Consider the following 26,140-nt stretch of genomic DNA (forward strand, 5'->3'; position numbering starts at 1 on the left):
GTTTTTACGGGCATTCTGAACACGTAAATTTCGCGGTACAAGGCTCCTTTCTAGCTTCCCCTTAGTTACTACACAAAGAACTTACACATGAATCGCATCGCCTTTCATCCAGGAATCTGATAAACCAAACGTCGTGTCTGTCAACCAAAGTACGCGGAAGTTATGGCGCCTTGTTTAGAGGACGTTGTTATTTTATACGAAACGGGCGTAACCCATTCGAAAATCCGGAATATCTTACACAAGTTTTGATATGTGCGAAGGAAATTTCCGAAGTAGGGCAGCCAAAGAAGAAGAGACAAAGAAAAGTTATTACTAAGAAAACCAGAGAAACACTGCAAAGCTCTTTAAAATCTATTGACACTACTATTCTTGTTCAAGAAGCGGTCGCTCGAATCCGTGAAGAGTTCGACTCGGAAAGTAGTAGTCTTGTAAATGAATTGTGTGCCGAACAGCAGTTACTGCAGGAGTTAGTAGAGTTTCATCGTGATACGTTTGTGGCACTACACATTGAATGCAAGAAAGAGAAAAATTCTCAGCTCAAGTTTCAACTAAGATGGTTATCCCTTTGTAGCACGTTTCTGCTGGAAGAGCAGTACTCATTAGCAGATATCAATCTCGAAGAGAGTACTCACCCAGTGTTGACTGAGCTCAGACAAAAATGGATACACTTTTGTAAGAAGCACTGTAGCTCCATTACAGCTAGTAAACCAATCATGATGTCCTTTTCATCATCTTTGTGTAATTCACTTCTAGAGCATGTGGCATCATTTCAAACTAGGCAAACTGAGGGAACAAGTGGTGGCACTGTAGTTCCTACTGCTGAAGAAGACGGTGTTTACTACCGCTTTGGAGGAGGTGCTCTATGCGAAATGCTTCATCGTCGATACAAACAGATACGCACCGCAAGCAACAAAAACTTAATGTCCATTGAAATAAGTCTTTTACAAGCCATTAACACTAAGGACAAGTCAGATATACCTGAATATTTGCAATACCAGGACCGCGGTTATATGTATTTTCCACACAAGACTTTCATACCATTTCTACGAAAGCTGGACACAGATTTGAAGAAGCTTGTAAATGTGGAAAGCTTTCATAAACTTGGAAATGATTTGATCAAGGTGCGTCAATTGTTTGCTATACATTGCATATCATTTGTTTGTTTTTTGTTATAGATCACTCATGATGGACTGAAAGAACCATCATACAAAGATACCTTTGTTGCTGTTTTAAAACAAAGATTACCTGACTGCATCCTAGATAGTGAGACTCAAACAGCCATGGACAATGTATTTGATGAATTAACAAGGAAGCTCTGTAATACAAGGATCCAAGAGTTCTTATCAGCAACTAAGCAAGAGTTTGCCACAAAGAAAGGAATGGCCTCAACAGTAGATGTAAACTTGCGCACTACTCTATTAAGTGATCATACCAAGTTATCTAGTAAAGTAGATAAATAGATGTATGAAAATACCATTGTTATTGTATTGAAATGATTATTGTGAAATGTGAAATAAAAAGATAACAATAAATGCTTTGAAAAAACAAATTAACATTGAACTGTATTGCTGGTAAAAAAAAGTAAGAACATGTAACAGGTTCATGTGGTACCGTATTTCTTCTTTTGAAGTGGAATTTCCATGGAACATAATGTCTGATCTCGATAACCAGCCCCACTGTGATGTCCAGATGCACTCTGCTTCACCAAGTGTGCACATCTAGCAGTTGCATAATTGCAGGCATCCAACTTTCCATCAGTATTATGTTTGAACTGGCTAAACAAACTTTCTACAGCTGAGCCTGAAATTCTCAGTGGTGCAACAAAGTAGCCAGGGTATCGCTCAAGAAAATATTTACAGAAAGCTTTAAAGCCATATACATCAATACGCAGAAGATCCCATGCTGTATGCAAAAAAAATGATTAAATGACAATTATATGGTCACTTACTCTGCCAGGAAAGGAATGCCTTTTGTGTGTTTGATGTATGAGGGAAACTGGCATCTATCAAGTAAACAAGGTAATAGAGAAAGCATGTTAACAAGTAAATATATATACCAGGATTATTCTAGAAAAAATTTCCAAGGGTGGGGGAAACGGGTCTTTGATGGGATTGGGGGGAGGGGGGAGTATAAATAGTTGTTTCTCGTAATTAAATGAATACCTTCTAGTAGAAGTGTAGAAATCCAGGAAGAGAAATACTCAAAGCCACTTGAAATGTTTTGCAACACTGGAGAATCCATCCTACATATCTTTTCATGGCAAAGAAATCCCTTTTCAAATAACAGATTACATGCCTCTAAATATTTATGGGCCTCAATCGTCATGGCCACATCAGAAGGTGGGGGGTCTTGGTGGATGTAAGAGTATAACTCCGTTAATACCTGTTCCTGCTGTATAACATACAATAAAAAACCATACATGCCAGAATTTAACAAACCTGCATAATTTTAGCTTGGGAAACATTCAACTTAGTCCATGCATCCCTCAATACATGCACCTTTTTTAGGCGAGGAACCATACGGGTTTGTTGTTGTCTAACCCAATTAACTTCTCGTTTGTACATGTCAACGATCGTACCCCAACCAAAGGAACTCTTCTCTTTTCCTTGTTGAAATTTTTTAGTTCCCCCACTCTTTGATGAAAAGAGTGCGTTAATCATGTTCTTCAGCTGTATAAAAGGAAGTGAAACGTCAAAATTTGCAACTGTGAATAGGAATCTTACAGTCTTTCCAATTGCATGGACCTAGCAACCCATAAGTTGGCTTGTACAGTTGGTACCACATCAAATTTTGATAAAGTCCTAATGAACCTATATTTTGTGAGGCAATTTTAAGATGACAGATTGAAAATATGAGAAGATTACTTGAACTTTGTATTTGGGAAAGACTATATATAAGTCCCTCTTTATGTAGATCCTAATTTATACCAATATTACCTGGTGAGTTGGACAAACTATCCAAAATATTAGATCAGGTGGATTAAACGGGTTGATAAACCAGGGCTTAATCTCAAATTTGTCCAGGGTAGGGTCATCTAGCACAGAATACGCACCATTTGCTCCATGAGTAGACTTGATGGCTGTGAGATTTGCAGCACAGCCATCACACACTAGCATACTGGTTTTGAGCCCATGGCGTTGGAAGAATTTGATGGTCTCCATTACGCAGGCAAGAACAAACTTACAGTCAACTGACTCAGCATGAGTAAAATATGGGCCAACAATGTCATAGCTGCTCGTCAAATCGCGCCACAAAAACTGTAGAATATAAGCTGTCTGTGCTGCAGTTTGTGGCGTCTGTAGGAGCTGATAAACATCTGTCAAAGATGACAAATCTTTACTGGTCATGGCTAATCCTGTCAAAGTTTGGCTCCTAGAGTTCCACATAAGTTGACAAGCTACTTTGACCTCGTCAAATACTAGTACACCATCTGACATTGGTGGATGTTTACCTAACTTCTCACAATCAGCCTTAAAAAGTACATACTGGGCAACCTGATCTGTGATGCAGTTGCTCTTAGTTCCAGGATCATGCAAAAATGCTCCGGTATATGATTGGAACAAAGATCTTGACGGCAGCTGTAGTACATCAAAACTTTTTAATGCTTCATATGCTGCAGGACTCCTTGTAAATATTGCCAAAGCTATACATAATTATAAAAAAAAGTGATAAGTGTACATACAATTTAAAACATACCCATCCGGATTGTAACCATGCTCCACTGATTGCTTCGTTTCCCAGTAACTGCAAATAAACATACACAATTAATACATAAACTTTTAAAATCCAGTAACTATATAAATAGCATCAGACCATGTTGTTTACCATTTCTTGCCTGATCTTGCTGGAACTGCTCAATATTTTGTCTTTAATCTGTTATCCAAATTTCTCTAAGTTTGCTACCAACACCATGAATTTCCCCTTCCTCAAAAATCTTCTGTAAATCATCACCAACCATACCATCAATAACGTTCACTATATCACACATCTGTGTGTGTTGCTCATCAGGAAGGGTTATCTCTGTACTCTCATACTTTGCTAGCTTCCTCTTGTCAATGCCACGCTCCATTGAAGCATTCTGTTTCCTTTTTAGCTGACTTGCTGGAGACATATACGTCAGTCTAGCCCTTGAAGAAGCAGTTTGCCTTTTGACTTTTTTTGAAGGGCTCTCCCTTTTAGTACGCTGCAGTTGCCATTCAAGATTTGAACAAAGTCTCTTACAAGCTGAGCACTTAGCTTCAGCACTGCTCTTAGCCTCTAAAGAAGCATTCATTGGTAGCTCAAACCACATCTTGCAATTTACAGAATCGACATGGTAAAATGGAGCTTCCGTACGGCAAGCAGTCTTGCAGTGAAATCTTAGAACATCATAATAATGCTTCTGATAGTAGGAGTACTCTATCCCAGGGCAAAACTTGTAGGTTGGCGCTGTAATCCTTTCCAATAACTCATGAACCTCTGATTCAGTATGCAAAACCCCTTTCTCCAGATCTCGCATCAGTATATGTACCATATAGTTCCCTTCTTCCTGGACCGTTATTTGCACTCTGGACACGTAGCCAAATGGCGGATGGTAAGCTAGGCGACGTTGTGTAATGGTTAATATCTTCTTGTTGCTGTCGAGCGCATTTCCAATAGAGAACTGCCACTCGGGAAACTTGAGTTCTTCGACAGCACACACTCCTTCTAATTGTAGCACGTTTGAGTCTTGAACTAGCGAATCTTCTTGTACTTCTTGATCCGCTTCACCTGCGTTTCTTCCGCTAAGGACGGTCTCAGTCGAAGGAATCGAGGGTCCCAGCAGTCTTCGTGGACACGCCGATAATTCTTCTCCACTAGGTCTTTCATTTCTCAAAGTACCAGAGACATTAGCACCAGCGTTGAAACCGGGTCACTACTGCTGACCCGGATGACCCACTGACCCGGATGACCCACTGACCCGGATGTGACCCGGATTGATTAAAGCTGAGGCGTGCGATAAGAGGTATGTTTCGGGTAGTCTCGAGCGAGCGAGACGTACGAGATTATACGATTTGAGCGTTCGATTCATGTTGAGTAAACGAGTAGTTATACGGTAAGTTTATAATTTAAAATCGATCACTGGGTTTTGCATGGTTCCACGTAGCTACTGTGAGTTTTAAACAGACAGCAATTGGTTGTGGCTTCGTGCATACCTAGTATTACAATTTCCCGATATATTGAAGTGGGTGTGGCTCACAAAAGTACTTATCCTGCTGCAAGACTAGACTATATACAAATCATACAATAATTGATAAATGGGCGTGGCTCCACATAAGCTTACTGACAGCAACGGACGCAGTTTCGTGCTACAGATTGCACTTACTAATAGATGGGCGTGGCTGATCGTATGCTTGTGGCTCGATAAGTGGGCGTGGCTCATGAAAGAGCTACACGACTAGCGTTTTATAAGTTTCCACCGCGTAAAACGAACAATTTCGTTTCTCACGTGATCCAATCCGGGTCAGACTCGGATGATTCGGAGAAAATTTGACCCGACCCGGTTTCAACGCTGATTTCCACATCGTAAAATTAATTTGTGTTACACGTATTCCAATCCAGGTTAGACCAGGATATTCAATAAAGCTGATTTTATACATCACTTAGTTTCAACCCTGATTGTAGTTGTGTGAGGCAAGTAAGAACTTCAAATTGTATTTAATTAGACTTTTTTATTTTGTCACAGGTACAGAGCCATTACAAAGACATGGACTACAAGTACAATGAACTTTTCTGCATTTGATAAATTAAAACTGACAATTGAGAAACAAGTTAATGTACAATGGCAGTAAATTAAAATTTAGATAATTTAATAGTACAGTAATATTCTCTGTTCTACAGCTGCTTGTTTAGTATTAATTATATTATTCTTTTCCTGACAGCCTCATAGTACACTACCGAAGACTCAACCGCGTCATCCTTCAGTCTGTTTCTGTCCTTACGTGCAATTCTTCCAGCGCCACTAAAATGTCTTTCCGATTCTGCACTAGCTGCTGGTATAACTAAAAGTTGCCTAGCTAGACAACTTAAAACAGGAAAACTATACCTTTGCTCACCCCACCACAACAACGGATCAAATATGCTCCGAACAGCATGAGCCTGTGTCAAATTTACACCAGTAATTGAGCCATAGCGACGAAGCTCTTCATTTACTTCTGCTGTAAAGTTGCTGGACTTTTTCCTTGGCTCATCACCAGCAGCATTTCTAAATTCAGCCAATGGGTCATGCTTTAATCTCTTATTAGCTACTGCTTCTATTTCCTCCTCAAGTGTGTCCGCATTACTATCTTCAGGCTCTTTTGGTGGGTAGACATTCGCTTTTGCAACGGCCATGGCATTCTCTTTAATAATACCAGCTGCCTGTTCTGATAAACTGGGTCGCTCCTCTGCATCCCTCACAAACGAAAATCCTTTAAGAGAGGGGTCTAGATAGGAGGTAGCAACATGTAAAGCAGTTATATCCTCCCAAAACTTAGTATCTAATGCTGATACTAAGTTTCTCTTCAAAATACGTCCTGCTGCAGTGTCTGAAGCAGATAAATTGCACCAAAAATTCCGCAGTTTATAAAATGAAGGCAAAACAAACTGGAGGGTGGATACAAAAGAATATTCCAGAATGTCAAAAATATCTTCAGCCTTTTCTAAAATTTGTAGCACTTCTTCAAGTAGCAATTTTTCTATTGCAGCTACCAGGTCTTCACGTCTTTTACCATATTTGACCCTTTGTGTGTTGTGCATGGGGTATTTTCTGGATCAAGGCCTGCGTCATCCAAAACCTGATCCAGTGCAACATGAATGTGGTCTGCAGTCTTACTCTCAGAAAAAAATTTGCATGCATACATTGCATGCTTGAGGGACCATATTCTGTTGTCAGGACCTGATTCTTCCACCCAAAAAAAGGTAACATCGAGGTAGGAGCGTGACACAACATTATCGGACCACAAATCTGTCACAACAGAAACCGCACCTTGCTCAGCAGACTTTTGTAAACTACTCTTAATGGTGTCCTGTATTTGGGGTAGCTTGTTAACAATATCTTTACGCACTGTGAGCCGTCCAACTATAAACTCAGAAGCCGGTACACAGCCATGAGATGCACCCAACTCTATAAAAGATTGAGCAAAATCCTTTAATGCTTCTTGTTCTACAAATCTGTAAGGCAAGTGTGCAGCAGCAACAAGAGTAGCAGTCTTCTCACGAATTGCCTTCCTTGTTCCCTCCCCAACTTTCTTTCCTGAGCGTATGACAAAGCTATCCAATGTTTTAAAACAAGGCTTATTAGTTGCTTTGCTACTTGTGCTGGTGCTGCTACTGCCTTTGGAACTGATGACAGCACTACTAAAGCTACTGCTTAGGCTAGTGCTGTTACTAGTACTATCACTCTCGCTGGTAGTGGTAGTACTATCACTTCTGCGTGGAGCACTAGCACGAGCAGGCAAGCATCGCTTCATATGATCTAACATATTTTTCGTACCCAAAGACCTTTCCTCTCCACTCACCTTTGTTTTATAAAGGATACACACCTTACACACACAGCAACACGCGACTCCAAACACCTCGTCATTATTTGAAGGATTTAACACTGCTCTAAACTGCTCCCATGCTCTACTTCCTTTCGAGTTCTTCTTCTTCTTCAGAATGTAGTCACCATCAATCACCCGTCTAGAAACAACTTGAGGAGATAAGCCTTCATTGTCACCATCAAGCACAATTAAATCGTCACTTTCCATGTTGATGCAAAGCACGAGGCGGAACGTTAAATTAACGCACACGTGATCAAGCGCAAAATCCGACCGGATAATTTTATATCCGGGTCCGACCGGGTTTACCGGACTAAACATGATTTGGATGACCCGACCCGGTTTCAACGCTGACTCGTACAATAATTGATTAGTGGGCGTGGCTCAACGTAAGCTTGTAGACAGCAACGGACATGGTTTTTTGTGCTACAGACTGCACTCACTAATAAATGGGCGTGGCTGAGCGTATGTTGCAACACGATAAGTGGGCGTGGCTCACAAAAGAGCTGCTCGACTAGCGTTAATAAGTTTCTACGTGGTCAAACTAACAATATCGTTTCTCACGTGATCCAATCCGGGTCAGACCCGGATAATCTGTAAACCGGGTCTGACCCGGATGACCCGGAGAAAATGTGACCCGGTTTCAACGCTGATTAGCACGCACCGGAGTAGCCATTGGAGCACATGGCACAACTATGGCTTGTGTTGTATCGATGAAATATCGGTTTCGTCTAGTCAGCTGAATCATAAATATTTTCACTTTAGGACATTGTAAAAATACAAAAAAATACAAAAAAACATCTGATGATATCCGGACTGCTCTACGCGCTCATTTTACACAGGCCTATTGAGCGTTGGATACTCTCCCTGTATTATTAACTCTTGGCTATACTATTACACAAATATTCTACCTATTATGCTAGCATTATGTTCAATGCTTTCAGACACCTATTATGCTCATAATTATGCCAGCATAATCGGCGGGTCCCTAGAAAAGACACCTAAAAGAACCTACAGAAGCCCAGGGAATGTTAGTGAACTGGTAGATGCCCTTCTGCGACGGTGAGATCTACTGCCGGGGGCATAGGGAAAATCGAGGTTGGTTTTTGGGTGATATTATTTCGTGGGCCACGCCTACTCCTTTGTGGTCCCTACTATGCAGTTACTATCGTACTGTATAATAACCTCAAATTGCTAGCATAATAACTGATTCCCACACATACCTATTATGCCTAAAATTATGCTGGCATAACCGCCGCATCCCTAAGCTCGGGCCTTTTATACCAGAAGGAGCATTTGTGCATTGACAGATCCTGTATTCTTACAGAACTACACTGTTGCTCACACTGTTGGGATAGCTTTTTCACCTACAAGTATGATAGCAACTGCAGAACTCACTGCAGAAAAATCTGTTTCATGAATATTAGCTGAGAAAAAGTGCAAATAATAGTATTGTATAATAATGATATGGATGCAGTAAGGCATGCACATTGGAAATTTAATTTGAAATCTTGAACATCATCTTAATGCTTGATTCCATTGGTATAATGTACTACATCACCAGCAATAGTTGTCATAAGCCATATTTGTAAAGGTAGAACAGAGCTATACAGATGTATGCATGAAATCATGTTATCATGCTATTGGTCTTCATGTTGATATTATGCTAATTATGATATGATATATTACCATGTGTCTTTGATCTAATTCATTCAATAACATATTATTTTATTTCACTTTTAGAATACTGCAATACACTGCTGAAGTTGCAAATGATGATAACTAGACAACGTTTAGTGTTCACCACAGCTGTCATCATCATCATGATCATTTATAGTATAATTATGTGGGCTTGGTATGATGGACAGCAGACATTACCAGTATTGCCCCATGTTGAAAGGAGCTCACATTGTAAGTGTTGCAATGCTTATATACATGCACACAGAATGCCAGGTAATTGTATGTGCATGCATGTCCATATCAATAGTACTGTGTAGTAAGGACTAGGGACCACAAAGGAGTAGGTATGACCCACAAAATAACATCACCCAAAGACAGCCTCAATTTTCCCTGACTACAATGAGGTAGTATTGGCTAGGTAGCTAAAACTAAGCCCATGCAAACAAGCTTTCAGATCAACCTGAAATGCTTTCAACAAGTTGCTAGCTATGAAATTTAATAAAAGAAACATTTAACAGAATTTTTACTGACTAAGTAACTGACTGATGCCTTCAGAAAAGTGTAACTCGATAACAGCCAAGGCTACAGGCCTAAAAAAAAGAATAATTTTTTTTCACTGTTTGACATCACTTCAGCCCAAGAGGTGTCTTTTGGCATACCGCAGTATGTAATGCATAACTATTTCAGAATTTCATATAACAACCCCTGGAATCCACAGGCTGTTGTCTCAGATCAATCCTAATTAGGCTCCTGGCCCAGACAATATACCTGAACAAGTCTTAAAGTCTGCATCTGAAGAGCTAGCCTCTATGTGTTGACTCATCTATTTCAACAGTCTTTACAACATGGCATAGTACTGTCAGATTGGAGACTTGCATTCATTATACCCATCCATAAGAAAGGAAGCAAAGCTGACCCAAAAAAAACTACTGCCCAGTTTCACTTAACATCAGTAGTCTGCAACAGCATGGAACACATCTTATCAAGTAAAATCATGCACCACCTTGACCATCACCATATCACACTTGATATACAGTTTGGCTTCTATTTTAACCATTCATGTGAAACACAACTGCTCCTCACTACAGACAACTTTGCTAAATCTATTGATCATTCACTACAAATTATTGATGCTACAATTTTAGACTTTGCCAAAGTTTTTGACAAAGTATCTCCTTATCCACAAATTAGATTATATGGAATAAGAGGCTGTTTACTAAACTGGTTCCAATTGTTTTTACATAAAATTGTTCCCAGGATGTTATGGATAAAGGTACGCATTCAACTTCTTGTAAAGTCACCTCAGGTGTGCTTCAAGGGTCCATGCTGGGACCAATTATTTTTTTCCTATACATAAATAATATCAATGATAACATTCAGAGCCAGATACGTCTCTTTGCTGACGACTGCCTAGTTTAAAGAGTGATACATACACTACATGACCATAACAGCTGGGCAAAAGATTGGCAAATGGAATTCAATGTTTCCAATTGTAGCATTCTTTGAGTAACTACAAAACAACACATATGTACTTATGAATACACCATGAATCGTACCATACTACACATTGTTTCTTAGTATCCATGTTAGTATAGCAAACTATCCTGGCATCCACACATTGAAACACTCTGTCACAAAGCCAATCACATACTGGGGTTCCTTAAACGTAATATGTACAACCTTTCTAGACATCTTCATGAGCGTAGCTAAAAACAATTGGTTTTACCAATGCTTGATTACTGTTCCTAAATCTGGGACCCTTATCATCGCAATGCAATCAACCAACCTGAATTGATCCGACACAGAGCTGCACGGTTTGTCACAAACAACTCATGGCGAAGAGACCACCACGACAGTATTACCGAAATCCTACATCAGTTAAATTGGCCAACTCTACAAGATTTACGCAAAAATGATAGACTAATTCTTTTATTTAAATTAGTAAATAACCTACTTATTGTTCCACACCACTACGTGCTGTCTCCATCCTTTCCAAGCACTAGAGCTAACCATCAATTAAAAATTTTCTCACTGCCAATCAAGAACAGAAATCTGTCAAAACTCTTATTTCCCCAAGACAACCATTGAATGGAATTCCATACCCTATCCCGATCTTCATGAGATTGACATAGAGACTTTTAGGTCATACTTATTTACTTAATAATTATCACTGTAATTGTACATTAGCATGTTACCCCTAAGGGTTTTGCTAATCAACAAATAAATAAATTAAATAAATAAATGCTTCAGGACTGAAAAATAAATGTATAAGTGGTATTCTGCACACAAAAATCTTAATGATACTGCCTTCTAAGTGGACTAAAAGTTGTGGATAAGCAACAGTCATGAGTAGTTCAGCTACCTAACTATATTAGCCTAAAGAATATTAAATGGCATACAAAAGACCAAGTGCATTTCATTTCAGAGTATTCTTAGCAGGCTAAATATTCCCATGCATGGGATAGTGTTGCAGATGGTAGTCTTCATACTCAGAAATTATGGAGGATTAATAGTGTTTTGTGTGGTGACTGTTCTATTAGAGTATTTAACTGACTGCTCTATTAGAGTATCTCGATCAAGTACCGTATGGAGGGAAACTTTAGCGCCGTTAAAATTTGGCGAATTTGGCGATTGACCATGAATTCGCCAAATTTTCCCCATCCAAATATTTTGGTGGAGAAGAAAATAGCAAACCAAGCCTCGAACTAATCAATTTTCTACTCGACCAAGGGATGGTGGGCCAGGCATTACACTAGAGCCAAGCCTGCCTCGACTACCTCACTAGGTAGCTAGTTACTGTACACGTGGTATCCTCAAACTTCACCTCGAAACGGGAATGACAAGTATAGCGAGTCCTACCAGGTTAAGTACGATATTCGCTATTCCAGATGGTGTAGATCTACTGTCTATATAGTATTACCTTTTAGTTGGTAGCTGACTCCAGGCGGCGAATCACTGAGAGGCGTGACACTCTAGTTCTCGCTTCAGGCACAGCGATTAGTGATCTAATTAATTCAATACGGCGTGCGCTTTGCTAACAATTCGCCAAATTTTATTTCGCCAACAGTGACATTTTGCTTGATTCACCAAATTTTCTCCCCTCCAAAGTTTCCCTCCATACGGTAATTTTTTTTAGGGGGGGGGGGGGGGGGGGAGGCACGCGTCCCCTCTTGGATCCTACACTGCACCTGTAAGTGTTTTGTTTATTTAATGCTGTTTTGTGTAGCATATGAACTAGTGCTATTTTGCACAGGTGATTTTCGTAACGTAAAATCTCCCTAGGATGATTTTTAAAGGAAGAATTTTGGGCGGCGCATGAAATTGTCACCGCGATCCCTATATAAACAGTACTACCATACCATTTGATTCCTTTTTTTTTCTTCATTGATACCTATAATAAATTCTTATTATATGCCATGCATAATTGTTGTACATCAGTAGCTACATGTTCACAACGGTGCACCTTTAGCATAATAAGGTCAGGGAGATTAGCATTAGCACCATTGCAGCCATTTTCTTGACTGCTATATATACCTTTGATTTGATAACTTTCACCCATACTTTTTGGTGGGGTGCATCTTTACAATTTATTAGAATTGACCCTTGTATTTTTCATTCTGTAGCTGTGTGCAAGCACTTTACTTGTGAAAGATATGCAAAGTTAAACTGTAATAGAATTTCTTCAGTTCTTAATGACTATGCTGAGCATCACAGGCAAGTAGTGATGCAAACGAAAAAAGTGAAATTTCTTAAGTTTATTTGCAATCGTTTGTGTGGTGGTTATGGAAACAGAATACTAGGAATTACAGTAATGTTAATGCTTTCAATTGTTAGCAATAGAACTTTTTTAATAGAAATGAAGCATCCTTTTGACATCAACAAATTAATGCATCCAAATGCTATTAAATGGAATTATGTTCCTCCTCGGGCTCTTGTATCTACCAAAGTGACCTTTCCATTGGTAGACAACGACAACAGAGTTAATTGGCCATCATTTGCTAAAGCTATTTTAAATGAATCTAATGATATGGTTGTGGTAAGCACTAATTATGGATTTGACAAGTTTTTTACATTATGTGATGATAATTTGGCTAAACTAGTGTATGACAAGTTTGGTATAACTGAAACTGACAATATATTTTCTTACGGATGTGCCGCACGTTACTTGTTTACATATGATAAGATAGTAAATGATGCTATAAATAAGGAGATGCAAGATCTTCATTTGACACCTGGATCATATGTATCAGCACACTTGCGAACTAAACAAATAAATGGTGATGTGCACCCAGCAGAGCTCAAGAGTCCTATACAGCATTTTCAATGCAGTATTATGGTAGCAAAGAATTTGAGTAGCAACTCAAAATTTCCTGTTTACTTTATATCAGACTCAGAATATGTAGATAACCTTGCAAATGAACTGTACAGTGGTGATATTGTTACCAGTCCTGTCCACAAGATACATGTTGATCGAGCCAAACAGCTTGGTCTATCAAGAGATTCTCTCATAGATGGATTTATTGGAGCACTAGTGAACCTAGAGGTAGCTTCAAGGAGTGCAGCATTTGTAAGAAGAGGTAGTTCTTTTGCAGATGTGATACAAAGTATTGGACAATTTCCTGAATGTTCTGTAATTAGAAAATAATATTTTAAATGCTACAGTGTTGTTTTAGTTTTATAACTGCACTTGTGTATACACTGTACATGTAACCTGACACTATTTCATATGAATACACTGCTTTACTTTTAGCTATTAAACTAAAGGAAACTGTATTTTTCTAAGAGTATGGCTAAAGCACTATGGTGAAAACCAATTAAAATAGTAGCCGTAACTCAATAAACAAGCAAAAGGAAAAATAGATAATAGCAATGCAACAAGGCAGGTGATCTACATCTGCAGCTATACTGGCAGGCATTTAATTCCTACTTCAGTCATCACATGCACAGAATATATAGCCATAAGTATAGGGATTGTATGTTTAATAGTATAGCTAGCTGCAGTTCTACCATTGTTTCATTACTGTTTATTCCTATGACCACTACTCAAATAATTATAGTATACCTTACACTAACAACTTTTGAAGAAAGTCCAGGTTAAATTTTAGAAGCACACAACTAGTGGCACAACCAGTCTAGGGACAGTTACTTTTTAAATGTAACTCAATACATATTACATATTATTTACAACTGAACTATTTTAGTTACAGTTAAATATTACCCATATAATAAAGTAATTATAATAATGTTACATATTATAATTATTACGTTGTGTCCACAGCCTTAAGCTGTCATGTGTGAAACTACCACATTATCACGTGACATGATTGTGTAGTTGAACAATGTGCAAATCTTGGTTATAAGCAAGAAGCTGGTGAATAAGCTTCATTCAGTAGGCTTCATTACATCATTGTGGCTAAGCGTTACTCAGTGGATTACTAACAAGATTAGTAACTTCATTACTTAAAGTAATAATATTACATAATATTAGACTCATTACAGTAACTTCATTACTTAGGTAACATGGCTCTAGTAACACGTTACATTTGCAAGTAAAGTAACTTGAGTTACACTACCTGTTTTTACCGCATATTTCATTATATTACTTCGTTACCACAAAAGTAATAATTATTATGTAACGCGTTACTTATGTGATGCGTTACCCCCAACACTGGGCACAACCCACAGATATGATTGCAAAGTTAGATTATGAATTAATAACATAATGTGATACATTAGTTCCAATAGTAGGTAGTCTACTGACAACTGCTATAACATAATGATAGATGCTTCATTGCATAGCAACAGTGTGGTTGCCTAGCAACAGTTGTTAGGTAACTATTGCTAAAGTAAACATCACTTCAAATTCATAGCAATGGTTGTTAAGTGTGATTAGTCAATTGCAGATGATTTCTGTTGCTTATAGTAACAGTTGCTATGGTTGTCAAATTAATTAGCACAAAGGGTGGTGACTGTGTTCAATCACTGGCAATGAGGAAATAAATGTACTTGTAACAGCCAAAACAATAAAATTGCACCTGTTGTAGTGCATGGTGCTGCTACAGTGTTTCACTGTAGTAAGTCCTCATTTTGGGTGAACTGTAACAGTTAGGATACAACTGCTTACAAACGGATAATGGTTGTATTGCTGTAAAATAGTAAATAATAACCCCAAATACTTGCCAATAGTATTTTACTAGTATTTAGCTATATTCAGTGCTGAAATTTGATCCCTTCATAAACTGTGTCAAAGATCTGATGTCTGGCTTCCCTTATAGCAGCATAATAGCATTCATGCCAATATTTGAAAATGAATACCTTTCAACCAGTTTGATGACAATAATAGGTAACTATATAGTACATTTGCAGGTTTAGGTGACTTCCCTTGTTTCACTACTTTTTATGGTTCCATGAAACTTAAAATTCCTTGTACTTGTACTTATAGAATGGCATGCTTATGGACAATAGAACAGTGAGTGGGTGATGAGACACTAAATGGCCAGAAGGTGTTTTTGAAGGGTATTTGGCCTACTCAGAAACCTCAATTTCTGACAACCAAAACTTGCCACTTTTGGAAAATTTTCAGCAATTTTTTAGTAAGTCAAAGTTGCCAATACTGTAATTTCCAAAATTGGCAGCTTCTGTATTGCTTTGAGCAACCACAAGATTTAGTACTCAAAAGCTAACAAATCTGGTGAAAATGTACTCCCTTTGTTACAAACAGCAATGATTGTTGGTTTAACAAAAATGGAAATTTTGATACCCATAATTCTTTGATTTTGTAATGCATTTTACCTGCTCAGAAATTACCTACATGGCAGTTGTGACAACCAAAAATTGTAACCTTTGAACCAGCATTGTAAATGGGTCAGATGGCCCAGTATGAATTTTTGATTGGCCAATCCACAAATGACTGCTTTATTAGAGAATCAATATTAGTATTAAGTTAAATTTGCACAACCTCAATACAAGAAACAAACTTGTGGGAAGAAAAACAAAAGAATATTAATAAATAGTTTAATTGTGACCGGGCATGCATGTGGGCACATAAAATTAGCAAATTTTTATCACCCATAACTTTTTATGCCACTGTGCTAGGTCATGCAATGTTTAACTAGCCTATATTACATATTCAGTTGACTTTATACTAAAGGTTACAGAATACAAATAGTCTATTCCAGCACTGAGATATGACCTGTTATGTGACAGGGTGTAGTTTGTTCCCACAGGCCCTATTTTTGCAGGCCAGTCACAATTACATATTGTCTATATTGCTCAAAATCCAGTCTCCAACAAATCCATGATCCACACACATACACACATACGCATGCACACATGCGCACACACAACACAGTAACCTTTGAAACTCCAATTTTGCTACCCATGAGAGAATGTCATTCTAGCTTCTGTCCCATTGAGCACCAAGGTAACTTGCAAGTCTCGGATGCTTCACAACTTCACAACCAGAATGACCATCCACAGAAAAACACACACAAAGGTGTATATAAGCAACAGAATACTTTCACTTCTTTTAAATTTCAGCTCCAAAAATAATGATTTGGGTGGTATGCAAGTCAAACAAGAGTGGGCTACAATACAAGCATCAAACAATGCTTCAACTTTAGGCCCCAAACACTCAAGTTAGCAACCAATGCTTGTCCAGCAGAGTTGAACCAGAAGCAATAGGCTCACATCTAACCTGACCCCATACCATTGCTGCCAAGTCTTTTATTGCATCCTGTATCTCATTATGTGGCTCCACCCCTTCATACACCCCTAATCAATTTAAGAATCTGCTGGACAGACACTATAGTATATATAATGTATGATTTTTAATGGGTATGGCAACTTTTTTGCTTTTTTGTGTATGATTTGGACGTACAGGCTACGCCTCTATCAAAATTTACAATTACAATTACATACAGGTGTTAAAGACACCACACAAAACGCAAAAACATTCAACAGGATTTTACAATTGTGAATAGCAAGCAGCTCCTTAAGTTTCTTGTAAGCCCAAGAAGTATAGTTATGCTTAGAGTGGAATTTCAACTGCATTGATTCCACCAGTTGATTTGTTTTTTTTGCCTTTGGCCATACTAAAAAGTTCACAAGAAAGTATGTTGTTTGAAGACATATTTATCTTGCTTTTGCTCTCTGGTTATCCCTGTTATGAGACATGCAATGATGTGATGCTGGGATTTTGTGCTGTATCTTAAGTTCTAACTACATATTACATTATATCTATTATAATGCATGTTTTCTGTGGTAGTAAAACTCTGTTGATGACTAGTGACCGTAGGAATGCAGTGAATAATTTTGGGTGTATATGAGAATCAGGCATTATGTTGCCAGCTTTAACCATGAAACAATTTTTTACATAATTTCTTTAGAACAATCAAGACACTCTAACAGAACAGTCAAAATGCACTCATGCTAATTATTACTATTAGTGTGCACATGCTACTGTCACATTTCATATACATGTACAGTATAATTCACAAAGATGATTGGTCATAAGAAAGAGAAACATACATACACAAGTATGTAAGGGTGAATATTATACCGCAATTCACTTTCTTTTCGTGCAAAAAAATTTCGTGTAAAAATATTTTTGTACGATTTACGTGAATCACTGCTCTATTAGAATAGTTCGATCTTAATGTAAAAATTTTCGTGTAAGAAATTTTTGTACAAGTTGCTGTATACGAAAAATATTAATTACAAAGGAAAAAAACAAATTATGATAGTTAACCATGAAGCTATTAAGTTTAACTAATTAACTCATGCCATCTTTGGCCAATAATGTCAGTTGATTGCTGGATTAGACTGCAAATTATAATAATGTGTTTCAACTTTAAATAGACCTCTATTCATTTAGCTGGCTGCTATGGTACTTTATTATTCATCTGACTGCCTTTTTAGAGTATAATGTGTATGTACAGCTAAGTTGTCTTGGATAACTACAGCTGCAGGCATTGGATTCATTGTGGCCAAGACAATTGCTTGTGTGTTCTAGAATGTATTACAGTACCACAAAAATTTCTACTGAAGTTTATTGTGTCTGATTTGCAAATGTTTGGACTATGCACATAAAATCTGCCATACAGTAGGAAAGCAGCTTGACTATTTGGCATTCATATCTTTGACTTATGTGTACTCAGTCACAATACATATAGGTTCATATATACATGTGTACTAATGTTTACAATCACTGAAAAATATTTGAAACCACTATATATATATAGAAAGAAGGTATGGCTACATTTTGTGTAAGATCAATAAGCATCTTCCTCGTGTTTATAATAAAGCTACTATACAGTAAAATCTTTCTAATCGTACACCTCTGGCTTTTATCCAGAATACCTATATACTGTTTAATGCACCATTAAGACTTTGTCTATGTGATATTACCCTGATGATTCAATGTCCTCACTGATCCGACACAATTTTTCATTGAGCGTTAGATTATAGATGTTTCACTGTAGCAGTTGCATATTCATAGATGAAAAGGGGATTCATTCTTATCATTATCAAAACTACACAGGTAGCAACCCTGAAAGCCCAAGCCTCTCAACAAGCATGGCTGAGTTAGCCCTTTACAGATAATTATGTTGAAATTTGAGAAGGGATTAGTGGACTCTCAATTGTGACCATTAATGTAAAAGTTACTGGAACTGTCATTGTGAGCTGTATGAACACTATGTAAAGAGCAGCTACATACCGTATTAAAGTTTCTTTCACCAAGGTACATATCTTATGGGTGAAGGTGAGATGCTATGATGGTGAATACAAACAAACATTAAATGTGACCCTATTTTGGAAAACCATACATTTGGACACATTGGCCAAATTTCATTTTTATAGCTACAATAAAGCACTGAGTGGTTATCTATCTTGTGTGAAAATGTTGTGATGATACACTGAAGCATTCCAAAGATATGGCTAATTTACTGTCTAATACATAACAAACTAACTTTTCATTATCAGTTTATAGAACTGTATAGTGATCAGGTGTGACAAATTGATGACAAATCACTTTGTTGACAAAGATCTCCATTGGTACAATCTAAATGGATGAAAAGAGATCCTTGAGAGTTTAATCATGTGTTCTTTGTGCTTTTACTCAATTAAATCACTTGTATTATTGTCTATAGACAAGAAAATGTTTGGTTTTGGGAATGAACAAATCACCCAACTTGTAAGTTAATTGCTGTCCCAAGCATTGTGAGACTACTACATGGTCTGATATAATTGAGTATATCTCCTAGAATAAAAGAGGTATGGGTGTGACATTTCACAGCAAGAAGGCTTAATAGTTGCTTTATCAGAATATGCAAAAAAAGTCAATTTAAAAAAAAATTGCAGAAATTTTCAATTGAGTATTCCCACAAATTTTGCATGTGCCCAAATGTATGGTTTTCCAAAATATGATCACAAATTATGTATGCTTAAGATAAATCCATTGCAGCACACATGCATTACCAATCCTGTAGATAGCATGAATTACTTTAGAAGGCACTGCAAATTCCACTCATTGCGCCAAACTAATCACTGCATTGACATTACTGTACTTTTCTATTATCCGGTTGGGCTTGGCTATGGCTAACCAATACTTCCAAGATGTTATGATTCAAAAGGCAAGGTAAGGCTGATTTTTTGGGGTGATATCAAATTGAACCACCATAATCTCTAATACACAGTATACTATACCATACTGTGCAAGTTGAAGTTAAAATTTACAGGCTTGAGGGGCTTTCTAGAAAGCATGGAAAGTTGTTTCTATTATTGATTTGAAATTCACACTAAAATAATTGGTGATGTATACATTTTGTTGCTAAGCTGTAACCCAACAAAACACCATTCTTGATTATACAAGTGGAACCTTGAGCACTGATTAACTTAACTCTCAATTATCCGAACACCCAATCGACTGCTCAATTCGGGTATTTTGTCATGCAGTAGATAAGTGAAACACATGTTCACTTCTGGCAGAAAGCATAAAAATTGGTACCTTGGGGTTTTAGAACATGTTGATTCAGAATTTTAGTGGAACCACCTCATCAGAGTATGGCTTCCCATTCAAAATGAAGATTTTTAAAAATTATAAATAAAATTTGACTTATTTCTGTTCTTCGCACAATAAAATTCTGCTGATTGTATTCTGTGCATATTACAATTTTGCTGATTATACATAACAGCAACCAGGTGTCACTGCACATGCTCAGTATTGTGCTGACATATCACTTTCGTGTTTACACTTGTAGTGGAGTGGATATGCAACAAAAAAGGTGAAGATGTTCACTTCTGACAGAAAGCATGAAACTTGGTATTTGGGGTTTTAGAACATGCTGATTCTGAATTTAAGTGGATCCAGCTCATCAGAGCAAGGCTTCCTGGTTAAAGTTGAGCTCAGTATGGCTTTAGTCAAGATTTTTAGTTTTGACATTAGTTGTTTTGTTAACTACATTCTAAGCAAATGTTATCACTTTATTAACTCTTGTTCTAAACAACACAGTCATAAACTTAATATACCATAATTATTGTTCAAATTTATTGTATCTCTTGCTCAGTGCATTGTCCACTACAATAGCACAACATTGTGCACTTCAAGTTGGCCTTGCAGCATTTGCAGTGTCCAAGACAGCGTTTCTTGCAGTTACATTTAATCAGTTCTCTGCATTGTTTTGAAGCTTCCGAAAGTGTTGTCCATAATGGTCCTTCTGCATTCTTCCAACCCCAATCACCAGGACTTGGAAGAGATGGTTAGGTATCAGTGCTTGTCCCCAAATATAGCCTGCTTGGAATGATGCACGTTTCACATGCTGATATAGAGCTGCTTTCGAAGGAGGAAGATTTTCCAGCTTTCTATTCCTATTGGAAAAGAGTTGCTTTCTTGCAGCATTGACAGTGAGAAGTTGGGAAGTACGGCTGTACAATAAAACCACAAATCTTTCTATCTCTTCCATGTAATCATCAGTAATTGCATGCCTCTGGAGTATGAGAAAGACAACCGAACAGAGTTGTTAGGCTTGGTAAAGACCTCCAAACATCCCAAACAGTTTTCTTTCCTATACCACAGAAAGGTGAGACTGTATCACAACCTGAAAAGGCATGCATGAATAACAATCCCTTGCACCAATCATCTCCAAGTTCAGCTGCAATTGTGTGAGCTGCAATGTATCTGAAGTTCTTATTGTGACCAAATGCTAGCCATATCTCACATCCTTCCAATACACTGGCTGTAGCAATGGCAAGTACAAGCACATCTGTGTCAGTTGCATGTACCATAATCTTCTTCATACCATGTTGGTAAGCATGAGCACAATGAAGCATAATATGATGGTCAGCTTCTTCTTGCGTGCAAGGCTGAAGAGCAGAGATGTCTAATGTGCTGGTTGATATAACTCTTTCTCCTTTTGTGGTGACAAATATCTTCCCCTCGGGTGTGACAAGCAGATTCAATCATTGAAGCAAGAAACTGGAAGAGTTCAGTTTTGTTGGAATCAACATGCAAAAAGCTCCTCCAGTTCTGAGGTATACGTGTTCTCTCAGATATATGCAAATGAAATCCGGTACCACAGCACCCTCTCAAATGTGCCTTTAAGCTGTCGGCATTGTATGAGTCCCACACTACATCTATCCGCTTGACAATGTGAAGATGTTTGAATAGATAGGGCAGAAAACTCTCTCTGCATAATCCTTAAATGTCTTGACAGCAGAGACTGCATTCTTGGGCTCCAATGTATGAACAAGGGCTGCTCCATCAAAAAGTTTTACATCTACCTCAGGTGGTGATGGTGGACTTGGTGCAAATGGTTCTAGACATTTCAACAAATCTGCTTTGCTGCTATGATGCATTGAGTTATTTTCAGCTAGTGATGATGGCCAAGCATGATTTTCATGTTCAAAAAATACATCCATTTCTCCTTCTCTAGCCTGACAAGAAATGTACATCCTAGAGAACAATTCTAGGTCACTCTTCATGTTGGTGACTTTTGTCTTTGTTTTTGATAACCTCTTTTCTCTCCCTGATTTAAATAAGATTAGATTATTCTTTGGTATAGTGTCATAGATTGATTTGGTCACGTTGATCATACGGTCATCAACAAAAACCTTGTACTGAGCTTTACCTAGATCTTCAGCTTCTCTTACACTTTGAACAACTTCATTAGCCACGAGTACGTTTGTGTCAACAGCAAACAAATTTGAGCTCGTTTCTGTAAAAGGGTTTCCCCATTCATTGAAAATATCTACCACACCCTTCACATTTCTTGCAAACCTGTTCTGTGTACTTGGAGTTTGTTCATGGTGACTATTCTTTGGATGTTTACACTGTTTCATGTTGACCTCACTTACTATCCTAGCCATATCTGGACCAGCAATCATCCAGCGCCGCATAACTGATTCATTCTCAGTAATTCCTATTATATACTCCACCATCACCCTTCACAATAGCATTCAACTGCTCATGAATCTGGTCATGGGCTATCATGGAGAATTTGTGTGAGGTTTTCTGAGTGACAAAATGCCCCTTAAGAAACTCATTCCAGACTGTGGGATATTCATCTTCCAGCTGCATGAGGTCCCTCACATGTACTGAAAGCCATCGCGCATAATGGAAGTGATCCATAACAAAGGAATAATGCTACCCAGTGCTTCCAAGTACATTAAGAAGTTTCCATCTCTTTGTGATCGCATGAACTGGAGGAAGAGGACCTCTAGCTTCATAGTTTTTCCCCAGTAAAAGAATTGTGGGTGACTACTTTCCATGTCTGCACACCACTCACGAAATGGCTTTGCTGTTATGTTATCAACCTCTAAATTATCCTTATATGCCGTGAATGCTTGACTTTGTAGACAGAATAAAGCTGCTGCTGATACTTGATGAACCCACTGGGCTCTTGAAGTGTGTGAACCACTCTGAAGGGCGTCAGCTCTCCCCTCTGTCATAACATTAGCAGAAGCCATAACGGCAGCCCAACCACTTCCTTCCAACCAATCACCAAGGACATTAAGCAGGATCATTTCTATGTGGAGTCCACCCATAAGAACTGCATACTTTTCTTCACCATAAATACTTCCCCTTTTGGGCTGGGGCAGGGGGCAAAATACCCCAGTTACCCCCCCTTGTGGGTGGCCCTGGCCACTAAAATTACAGTTATATTTTAATATTCTGTCACTGTAATCTGGGGTTTCTGTCAAAACCATGGAAACTCACCTACTGTTATCAACAGTGCATTGCTTATTCTAACAAAAAGTATTGAAATCCCATCCAAAAACAGTTTATAGCTGTAAAAAAAGTGCGCATCCAAGTAAAGCAGAGTTAACTGTGACAAAAAGTAATGATATCATAATGCGGCCATGTGCGAGGTGTGCAAGTTGTAAAATTAATGTTAGCTAATCAGATAATACAATGCTATAGAACTATGTGATGCTGCTATTTTTAAGTGTGTGAGCATCTTCATAAATGCCGCACAAATTTAATTCTCAATAAAGCAATGTGTGTAGATTCTCTGATAGCAATAAATAGTTTGAGTTTGGCCGTCTTTCCTGTATACGGCAATGCTACGAACAAAGGAAAGGTGGCCAAACTCAAACTATTTATTGCTATCAGAGAATCTATACACATTGTTTTATTGAGAATTAAATTTGTGTGACATTTATGAAGATGCTCACACACTTAAAAATAGCAGCATTACATAGTTCTCATTAATACTTTAACAATAACATTGTATTATCTGATTAGCTGGGCAGGATGCTGTAATTTCTATTGTGTGTGTATCACATGTGTGTGCACGTGAGAATAATAATAAGAGAATTAGTGAACACGTGTCATGATTTGTGAATCGATTTATTACACTTCCATGATCGAACCGGCCCAACTGGGTTTGTGCTTTGAAAAATTATCTGGGTCCTGGCTGCAGCCCAATTTGTTTCGTGGGCCACACCCACTTATCAGGATCATTATACTGTCTGTAGAGTCTCATCCATTTATCAATGTCTGTACATGGATTCACATCCGTTGCTATCTGCAAGCTTACATGGAGCCACGCCCACTAAAATTGGGTGTACGAAAGTCACAAATATTTACATGCGTGGAACCATGCTAATTTACCAATAAGGTAGTATCCACGAAGTCACACTTGGTTTGTCAAAACCGAACAACTGCTATCAAAAGCTTGGACACCAGTTATGAAAATTATATTGACAAAATTTAAACTTGGCGGTTTAGTGACAAATTGCCAATTCACCAAATTTAGTTCACCACCAAATTTAATTGATATACAGTACTACACTCACACATGTCATCATCATCTGATACAACTGGTTCCTCATAATGAGTAGTTCTCTTCTTAGCTAATCTCCTTGATCTCCTACACTTCATCCTAATCCCATAAGACACATGTAAATATCAAGACACATGGTGGTGTGCTATGCAGCCAAGGAAACCGGTGTGTGTATATTGACAGGTAGAAAAAAACATCATTTCATGCATATGATGCCTTTACGAAACAAGATGATTTTTTTTGCTGTGGACATGCCCTCCATCTTCAGTAGTCCACATACTACGTATAAGTGTTTAGGTTAACTATTGAACACCAAACCTTTAGTGGTTTGAAAATCAAGCTAAAAACATGAAGATACAGCAACAAAAAACAACAACAACAAATAAACCAACATGTGTAACAATTACATGATCAAGATTTGCTAATAAGAAAATGAATACTTGCCAAGTCTAGTGGACAAAGCACTGTGGGGAATGAGCTGAAACTTGGTCATAATAGAAAGGCCTTTCAGAAATTTAAAAGAATTGGTTATAATATGAAAACTAATGAGACACATTAGATGGAGACATTCCGATAGTGCATTCACCCTAACAGAGCAGTCAGCTAAGAAATAAATTACTCTATTAAATTGCTCAGCTATGCCACAAGTTACCCTGTAGAAGATTCATTCTGTTGTAAGTCAACCTGTACAGAGAAAAAATCACCCTATAGAGAGTTCAGGTACAATCCAGTCAGCATTTAGAAAGTTCATGCTGTCACCCTGTAGAAAGTTCAGCTACATTAGAAGTCACCCTGTAGAGAGTCAAATTACTGTTAGAGGTACAAACAAGCCCACTTGAGGGAGAGAGTTAATGTGATAATTTCATACATTAATTTTAAAAACAATTATAAGCAAAAAAATGTAAATTGGAAATATACACAAACAAAAAAAAATCACCTCTTCCTCTTTCTGCAGTAAAGAGAAAAAGACAAACAAAAGAAGCTACAAAGCCAGCTGGTGGGTGGCTTTGGAGTATGCCAAAAAGAAGTGATATCTATACCAAAACAGCCAAGCTGTGAAAAAAGGTTGTGGAACTAAAAAGCCAGAGTAAAATCCAAGTGGTGGCCAAGAAACGGCTGTGATGGTAGGTAAATAGCAAATAATTTAATAACAACAATTCAAGTGAAGTTGGTGCCAAATCTTGGAGAAGACAACACAAATTCACCTGGGCCACACCCTTTTTTACAGCTTGGCTGTTTTGGTATATGGCACCTGTAGATTGTAAATGACAAGAATATATACAAGCCTTTTGTCCACAACAACTTTATCAGTTTTACTCCTCTTTGATGCATCATCATTATCACATGAAGGTCTACTCCTTTCGGTTGAACGTGTCTTTGTAACTGTTTCTGACTGAAATAATAGTCACATGTGATATAGCCTCCAAACAAGTACTGTATGCAATGGTATGTAGATAGGGTTGGGTGAAATTTCCTTTCCATTTGTTGGTAAAGCTACTAGCACTAATCTAGTGCTATAGTACAAGTGCTATTTACAATCATTCTCTTACAGCAAGTGTGTTATACCTGTACTTACAAATGTACTGTACCACAAAGCAGCAAATTTCATGCAGGGTACATAGCGTAAGTCAACAATTA

General features: G+C 37.9%; 2 protein-coding genes across 2 annotated transcripts; both read right to left on the bottom strand.

The window, feature by feature from the left end:
* Nucleotides 1–638: 638 nt before the first annotated feature.
* On the bottom strand, nt 639–2,489 carry LOC136261589 (uncharacterized). The gene is made up of 5 exons (XM_066055647.1): nt 2,439–2,489; nt 2,163–2,391; nt 1,949–2,002; nt 1,612–1,902; nt 639–1,440 (listed from the first exon to the last, which is right to left on the bottom strand). Exons 1-5 carry the CDS (start codon nt 2,442–2,444, stop codon nt 1,427–1,429), a joined length of 594 nt encoding a protein of 197 aa, XP_065911719.1. The 5' UTR covers nt 2,445–2,489; the 3' UTR covers nt 639–1,426.
* Nucleotides 2,448–4,498, bottom strand: LOC136252991 (uncharacterized; the record flags this gene model as incomplete). The annotated part of the gene is made up of 4 exons (XM_066045606.1): nt 3,904–4,498; nt 3,697–3,744; nt 2,937–3,643; nt 2,448–2,669 (listed from the first exon to the last, which is right to left on the bottom strand). Coding segments are annotated over exons 1-4 (1,572 nt in total), but the record flags the coding sequence as incomplete, so codon positions are not given.
* Nucleotides 4,499–26,140: the final 21,642 nt, after the last annotated feature.

This window comes from Dysidea avara, chromosome 1 (assembly GCF_963678975.1).
Source record: "Dysidea avara chromosome 1, odDysAvar1.4, whole genome shotgun sequence".
NCBI classification, from domain to species: domain Eukaryota; kingdom Metazoa; phylum Porifera; class Demospongiae; order Dictyoceratida; family Dysideidae; genus Dysidea; species Dysidea avara.

Coding starts and splice junctions, on each gene's coding strand:
- LOC136261589 (XM_066055647.1), bottom strand. Junction 2,003..2,162: donor TTCTACACTTCTACTAGAAG/GTATTCATTTAA, acceptor TTTACTTGATAG/ATGCCAGTTTCCCTCATACA. Junction 1,903..1,948: donor GGCATTCCTTTCCTGGCAGA/GTAAGTGACCAT, acceptor TTTTGCATACAG/CATGGGATCTTCTGCGTATT.